This window comes from Barbus barbus (genome assembly GCF_936440315.1).
Source record: "Barbus barbus genome assembly, chromosome: 34".
Classification (NCBI taxonomy): Eukaryota; Metazoa; Chordata; class Actinopteri; order Cypriniformes; family Cyprinidae; genus Barbus; species Barbus barbus.
The window spans coordinates 15,126,189-15,134,160 of NC_136762.1; the positions used below are offsets into that span (position 1 = coordinate 15,126,189).

At 35.6% G+C, this 7,972-nt stretch overlaps 1 protein-coding gene across 1 annotated transcript; it reads right to left on the reverse strand.

The window, feature by feature from the left end:
- Nucleotides 1–153: 153 nt before the first annotated feature.
- Nucleotides 154–7,599, reverse strand: LOC306853999 (uncharacterized protein). The gene is made up of 23 exons (XM_079391769.1): nucleotides 7,435–7,599; nucleotides 7,123–7,226; nucleotides 6,978–7,022; nucleotides 6,642–6,795; nucleotides 5,702–5,773; nucleotides 5,350–5,438; nucleotides 4,488–4,644; nucleotides 4,325–4,402; nucleotides 3,761–3,852; nucleotides 3,576–3,681; nucleotides 3,415–3,494; nucleotides 3,243–3,311; nucleotides 3,083–3,143; nucleotides 2,964–2,980; nucleotides 2,702–2,759; nucleotides 2,522–2,614; nucleotides 2,386–2,446; nucleotides 1,875–1,988; nucleotides 1,736–1,793; nucleotides 1,354–1,422; nucleotides 1,167–1,230; nucleotides 946–1,017; nucleotides 154–390 (listed from the first exon to the last, which is right to left on the reverse strand). The coding sequence occupies exons 1-23, from the start codon at nucleotides 7,489–7,491 to the stop codon at nucleotides 304–306; spliced, it is 1,857 nt and encodes a 618-aa protein (XP_079247895.1). The 5' UTR covers nucleotides 7,492–7,599; the 3' UTR covers nucleotides 154–303.
- Nucleotides 7,600–7,972: the final 373 nt, after the last annotated feature.

Consider the following 7,972-nt stretch of genomic DNA (forward strand, 5'->3'; position numbering starts at 1 on the left):
TTCAAACCTCTGTATAACTTACTGTTTGTCTGTGGAACACAAACGAATGTAAGTAACCAAAAAAAAAAAAACAAAGGTTACCATTGATTTTCATTGTATGGACAAAAAAAAAAAAAAATAGTAAAATATATTTTTTTGTGTGTTCCACAGAAGAAAATCATACATCAGAGTAAATTATGACAATTATTTATTATCTTTTATTTATTTATTTTGAACTCTCTCTTCAAGGAATGTTCCTCTAGCAGAGACTTTAAAGCAAACAGCTTTTTGGCAAACAAACAATTAAATCTTTTCACTGAGTGATCAGTTATGACTCTGCACTGATGGGTCATAAGGCACAATAAGACAAAACACACATGCAGCCTCTTGGAAAGCCCTCTTCATCTCCACCTAGTGGTAAAACATAATAAAGATTTATACACTATGACAAAAATTTTGTGTGTATAATGTGCAACATACATTGATAATAGTAAGAAATGTTTCTTGGGCACCAGATCAGCCTATTAGAATGATTTCTGAAGAATCATGTGACATTACATTTTAAAATACATTAAACTAGTAAAAAGTTACTTCATATTTCATGATTACTGTTCTGCATTTTTAATCCAATAAAATGTAGCCTTGGTGAGCATGAGAGATTTCTTTTAAAAAATTATTTTAAAATCCTACCAATCCCACCAAACTCAAACATGTATATTCAAGTGTATATTTATGTTTGATACAATTGCATTCGTAATGTCAGAATAATATAAAAAAAATATTCTAAACCAAATACATTATAATGGTATAATGAGCAAAAATATTGAAGTATTAATGTTGCCATAGAAACAATTTCTAATGGCACACGATCTCTGAGTAGAATCTCTACACAGTAGGTTGTTTCCTCCTAATTACAGTAATTCACACATAATGTAAATTAAAAACAAATCAAAAGATCCACCGTACCAGCCGCTCAGGGTCCATACACAATCCAACCACAGCACCACCACTGCCAGGCAATTTGACTGCAGATCCAAACTACATAGACAACAAAGAATCATTCAGATGTGCTGCTTGTTTTCTGTACGTCATATTACCTCTCATGCCATTAGTAAAGAAATTCATGGAATAACTCAGGTATCAGTTATGAGATCTTTAGGAAATGATGCATTGACACATTTATTTACCTGTCTCGCAAGCTGTACCATTTTCAGATTTCCAGGGCCCAAACAGTCATCAGTATACACTGACCTGATAGACAAATGGCAACCTCAACAGTGGCATTTTTGGCTATTTCTAAGTTAAACTGTTTAAAAAAAATGCTGTCAAACTTCTATCCAGCTTTGTATGAGAGTTTGATGGATGGCATCATACCGCCGTAGCTCAAAGTTTTCATCCATGAGCTGTGCAAGTCTGGGCCAGTCTTTACACTGAAAGGCAGCCCTGCATACAGTAAGAAAAGCATCTTTTTCAATGACCACTTGTTCTCCCGAACGAACAGTAAGGTTGATGATACACGGGCAACTTTTTGAGCAATGTTGCTGTCAACAGGCAACCAGGTGAGACACAAGCCCCACAACCAATCTAAAGTATCCAGGTAGAAATGTGTTACCCATTTTCAATGGGAAAGTGCCCAAAAAACATTGCTCAAAAAAGTTGCCCCGTGTATCATCAGCCTAAAGACACAAGAGCTATTACAGCATGAAAAATATAACGCTACAATTACTGAAGGGCAAATGCTCAAATATAAACCTACCTGGCTTGATCCGTGAGTTCAGCAAATGATTTCATAGCTTCAACAACAGCAGATTCACCTGTTCAGAAAGGGGACGACTTATGAAAGGCTTCATTTCTTTACAATTAGCACATAAACCAGGGGATGAAGTAGGACTTACCATTCAACCAGCGCTGTCTAACATTACTGTGAATTCGTCCAGAATCACTTGGATCGCCCAAATAGGCTAGCCAGAACAAGGGAAGTTCGCTCATGTCCAAGGGAATGTACTCTCCTATAGAAATTAACATTTTGACATATAGTAAAGCCTCTTAAAATTCAAGTTTTTATTGCTGTACAAATACAGTACCATTTTCAACTTTGAAAATAATAAGTAAAGTTTTTTGAGCAGCAGATCAGCATATTAGAATGATTTCTGAAACATCATGTGACACTGAAGACTGGAGTAATGGCTGGAATTAATTACATTTTTAAATATTTTCAAATAGAAAATACTTCTTTATTTCTTTCTTAAATAAATGTATCCCTGGTGAGCAGAAAAGGCTTCATTCCAATACATAAAAAGTCTACCAACCCCACACTTTTGAATGATGAACATACCAGGTTTATATTCAGTAATGAAAACTGTCATTTATATTGGCCAGAAAAATATTTAGGTTCAAAAACAGTACCATAACCCCTTTCATCCATCAGCTTTTTGTTGAAGTCCATGTAAACCAATCCTTCATAGACCTATTAGAAAGTTAATAGAGACAATCATGTTCATCATGAGTCATTGATGAGTCAAATTAATATCAATGTACATACCTGCACAACTCTATCCTGTAGACCAGCTGTGATGAACAGCTCATCAGTCTCTACATTGAGGATGAAGTTGGCTCTGACTGGTTTAGGAAGATCCTGTCCCAGGATAAAATGTAGCTAATAGTTTATTTCAACATAAAAAAGTTGTGAATCAAATCACTGATTGGTAAATGCTTAGCATACGTTGTCTGTGATGTTGTAGAACTTCATCAGGCACTTCAAGGTGGCAGACACAATCGCACTACACAGAAAACACCCAAAAGGTAATGTTACAATATTAAAATTTGATCCTAATAACAGTGTTTCAAACCAAACATCCACTTCCAAGATCAAATGCCAAGTATACTGAAACTTGAATACTATCATACATTGTTAAACTGTAAATCAAAAAGGGAGAAACTGACTGTTAATCTTCATTTATGTTTGTAGTCAATGTTCAACTCACCTACTGCCAGCTAAACCCTAGAAGTCAAAAGAAACGCAGTACAAAGTTATTTCATCAAAATAAACCCTCAGAACTTCAACTCTAAATAAACAACTGCAAATAATATGAATAAGTCTCACCACTTGCCGAGGAATATTTGTGTCATACTTGAGAGTAAAATTCTGCTTGGACAGAGCAATGCTGTTAGCATAAAATACACATTAGTCAGTGTTTTAACAGAAAAAGTTCAATTTTCATTTCATGCCAACTTATGTTTACAATTGTATTGCAGCATCTCACCCTTGTTCAGAGCAGAACTGGTAAAACTTTTTACAGGTGGCTTGTAGAAGTCTCAGACCTCCCAAATACCTGAAAGACAATTAATTGCAATCATTTTTGTTGAACCACAAACCTTTTGCAAACCATCTCCAAAGCAAAGCAATAAAAATCAGAGACAAATGATTGGTCAAACCCTTCTTTCCGGCTGATCCGAAAAAGATCCTGCAAGCTTCCGAATTCCGTGGGATCGTTCAGAGGATGAGGTAGAAGGACCTTGATCAAATGAACGAGATAAGTGAAGAACAGTGCTTTCCTCGTGTCCTTGATATCTTATCTCAATCTGTAGTTATTTACCAGAGTCTGGCTCTCCATGAGCGTGACCTCAGCCCAGAAGTTAGTGATAGTCATAGCAATGGTTTTCCCATTGAAACCATCAGAGGGGTTCCCCATGAGTCCAACCCTGTGAGTCAACACACAGACCTATGTACAGTGATGAAAAGTAGGCATTTGTGGATACTAGCTAATGTGTTCTGTCTGACCTGGCATATGAGTAGCATGTAATGGGTTTAGATGGGGACAGCTGCTGCTTTGAAGAATAGTGTGCGAGCCATTTCGTGTAATCAGACAGACCCTGTAACAGATGTTTTAACAGATGTTAAAATGCACAACGTGAATTAATATAAAATTTATGTATAATGTGTTATAAACTATTGTTCAAACTTTTATTTAATTCAAGGATGCATTAAATTCATCAAAAGTGCTATTTATAATATTACAAAAGTTTTGTATTTCAAATAAATGCTGTCCTTTAGAACATCAAAGAATCCTGGAAAAAAATAATAAGCAGCACAACTGCATTCAATGTTGATGATAATAAATGTTTCTGAGCACCAAATCAACATATTAGAATGATTTCAGAATTATTGATTATGTGGCACTGAAGACTGTCAAATGAAGACTTTTGATTTAAAAAAATGCAGTCTTGGTGAGCATAAGAGACTTCTTTGCAAAGACTACCAAGCTTACATCATGTCACAAACATATCATGTAAAGTCATGTAAATATATAAAATTAACCCAAAATAATGCTACATTTGTACCCACCACTTGTCCAATTAGTTGAAATCCTGTCGGTAACTTCATCCCATAAACAGGAACTTTCTCCTCATTTATAAGCCATTCCTACAACCAGTAAACATCTAAAGTCACACAAAACAAAGGCTTGATGCTTCACATTTTTAAATTCAAAGATACATTAAACACTGACCCAAAACTTGCCAAACGTTCTATCATTAACGTCTAGGTGTTGAATGAGGAATTCAGAGATGTATGGTAAGGACTCTTTGCGCAGGCAGTAGAAAACCACACTGGCCAGACGAGAAGCGGTGATGCCCTCTTGAGGCTTCTCAAGGAATCGCATGACCCTGGTGACAACACGTTTATTAGAGGCTTGTAGCGAATGCTTAGACTAGTGTGTCCAATCCTTCTCCTGAAGGACCACTGTCCTGCAGAGTCTAGGCTCCAAAACCCAAAAATGTATTTAATACATATGTCTATGTGTATGCTTATGCTTACTTGTAAACAGTACAAAACATAAATAGATGTTTGTCTGAATTTTTCTGTCACTATTTTAGGTATTTTTATATTCAATGGCTATGTCTTATTTCTATTTTCTATACCCATCTGTCTACAATTTATAATGCCAAAAATATATTTCCATTCCATGACAAACTGAATAGACTAAACCCTGTTATTTAGAGTGCGTGAACCTGCCATTTGACCCTAAATGATAAAAAAAGGAAGAATCTAATAAGCTTGGCTAATTTTATAATATCAGAGGGTACTTCTTTCATCTGGCCACTTATAAACATTTCTAATGTCTATTTTATTATTATTTTTAATAACAGTTGTCACTTTGCATTTGGATGATGTCCTGAGTCTGCCTAAGTGATTTATGATAATGTCCATTTTATGACAAAATTAATGAACAATAAACCCTGCTATTCAGAGCATGTGAAAATGGCTAGATGAAAAAAATGATATAAAATCTGCTAAACTTGGCTAATTTTATAAGATCATATCAGAGGATATTTCTTCCATGAAAACTACAATAATGTGTCATGTCTCACCGATGAGTGTTTGGACACACTTCAACAATTCCTCTGGTGTAGCTCTTCTCTCCCGACTCCAGCTCATAATATATAGCAAGTTCTCCAGGCTGAAGTATCAAACATAGGTAATGAGAATTAGAATTGAGTAAGAATTAGAACAATTATTTCAACAAGGTAAATGAGTGGATGGAATAGTAATGAGTGAGAGTTAATACAGTTACGTGTGTGCAGTATGAGCATACAGTAAATGCGATAATTACTGGGTATGGAAAGTACAAATCAGTATGGACCTGGTTGGGTTACTGTGTATGACATCTCACCCACTAAATAAACTTTTAACAACACAATCAATAGGTCAAACCTCTCTTACCTTAGATCTGAAAAAGCGAATGACTTGTGCAATATCAAAGTTCTGATCAGCACAAAGCATGTCTCCTGCAATCTGCAAATGCAATACGTAAATTCACAACTTAAAACAATTTAAGATTTAAAAGAATAAGAAACCAAAAAAAAATTCAATTTGCTGAAACTTTACTCACTTTCAGGCCAAGATGTAGATAAGTTTGTTTCTTTATCAGAACAGATTTGGAGAAATTTAGCATTATATCACTTGCTCACCAATGGATCCTCTGCAGTGAATGGTTGCCGTCAGTCCAAAACAGCTAAAAAAAACCCCCACCACAATGATGACAAAAATCCACATGGCTCCAGCTGCTTGTTTGTATATAAAACCATCATCACAATGTTTAAACCACATCTCAAATCACTGCTTCCAGCTTAAATATGTTTTTAATAGAGGCTCTAATCTATAATATTGATTTCTCCAGTGAAAAAGTCCTCCCGCCTGAATCAGAAAAGAAATATGTACAGATCAGCCACCGTTTAAAGCAAAAACGGTTCAAAACAGGTCTAAACAAACATGTTGGTGGATTTTGATGTGAGAGGACAAGAATAGATGCACTTTTTCACTGGAGGAAGCTTTATTATGGATTAAGCACTAAAAATACAAAATACAATCATAATGGCTTTGTGTCTTAAAAAAACATATCTTTTCACTTTATAAGGCATTAATTGATAGACTGGATTTGTGGATAATTGTGATATTTTATCAGCTATCTGGACTCTCGTTCTTACAGCACCCATTCAAAAAGGATCCTGTGGTGAGCAAATTATTAAATGTTAAGTTTCTTCAATTCAGTTCCAATGAAGAATAAAACTCATCTACATCTGCAATGGCCTGAGGGTGAGTACATTTTCAGCTATTTTTTTTTGTTTGGTCAAATCGAATAGGTTCTTAAAAAAGCCCATACCACCATGATGTCATCTTGTAGCTGTCGGCTTCGGATGGCCAACTCAAGGTCTGCGACAGCCCCGAGTCTATCATCCAAAGTTGTGCTGCCATCATTCACAACATTCTCCACTGGAAAGTCATTTGCTGTTGCCCAACGTTCATAGTGCTTGTATCTGAATTGAATGCAGTTTTGAACCAGTATACAATCTTAAGTAAGTTTAATAGGTGCCACTGTGTATCACACACACTTAAAAGAAACCACGCTTCCTGCCCTTATTTACACAAAGGAAAACATAAACATGGGGGGGGGGGACTGGTTGGCATAAATGACAAATGACAGCCAATTATGACTTACTTATCAGCATTTGTAACCAGGTAGACTTCACTGAAGAGCTGGCGCCTAAGTGAGAGGGTAAATAATACTGTATTGCATTTGTTTGCATGGAAAACACCTTTCACAATTATGCTAAAAGTACAGAACCACAAATATAATGACTCACGTGTTGACAGTTTCCCACCAGAAATCCAATATTTTCTTTCCCCCCACTCCAGGTAACAGAGCTTTGGGCACTCCGGTCAGATGAGCATGACCTGTAACATCACTCTGGCGATACAGAGACTAACGTTAGTCAAGCTCAGCATTTCATTACAAGCATATTCTTATCCATAGCACACTTTCTCCTTCTCTTTTCTTTCTTGTTTTGAATATACATTTATAACGTGGCATTAAAGTTACACGAGCGCTGGTTTCAAAATCATACAAAGTTAAGAAATCATAGTTTTTTGCAGCTCACATGAAAACGCTTATTTACCTTGATCTGTGTCTCCAAAATCGTGCCATGCCCTGCAACTAAAAGTATGCAAATCATTGTTTTGGCTTAATATTTATTAGAAATGGCGACACATAAACATTTCATCACAGGGTCTGCGGAAAGTCCATAGTGCAACTAATAACAGTTACAACCGTGAACTGAATCGCGTCACCGGAAACCCTGCAAATCCTTAAAGAGACAGGCTTCTTTGTAATATGGCAAGCCGGGTTAACATTGAACTATTTAAACAAACCCGTATATGTTTCTATACAAGAATTGTTATCTTAATCGCTAGAAAGTATTCCAATCGTGACTAGATAGTTATTTAATAGACACAAGAATTGATCTTGGTAACACTTTATTTTGATGGTCAATTTTGAACATTCTGTTGACAATTATTAATGTTGTACCTACATGTAAGGCTGGGCAATATGGCCTAAAAAACAAATCATAAAAAAATTCACAAAAAAATCAGATTTACGATTTAAATCGATTTTTTACCCCTACTTAAAATCAATCTGCAGATGACAAAGAAATT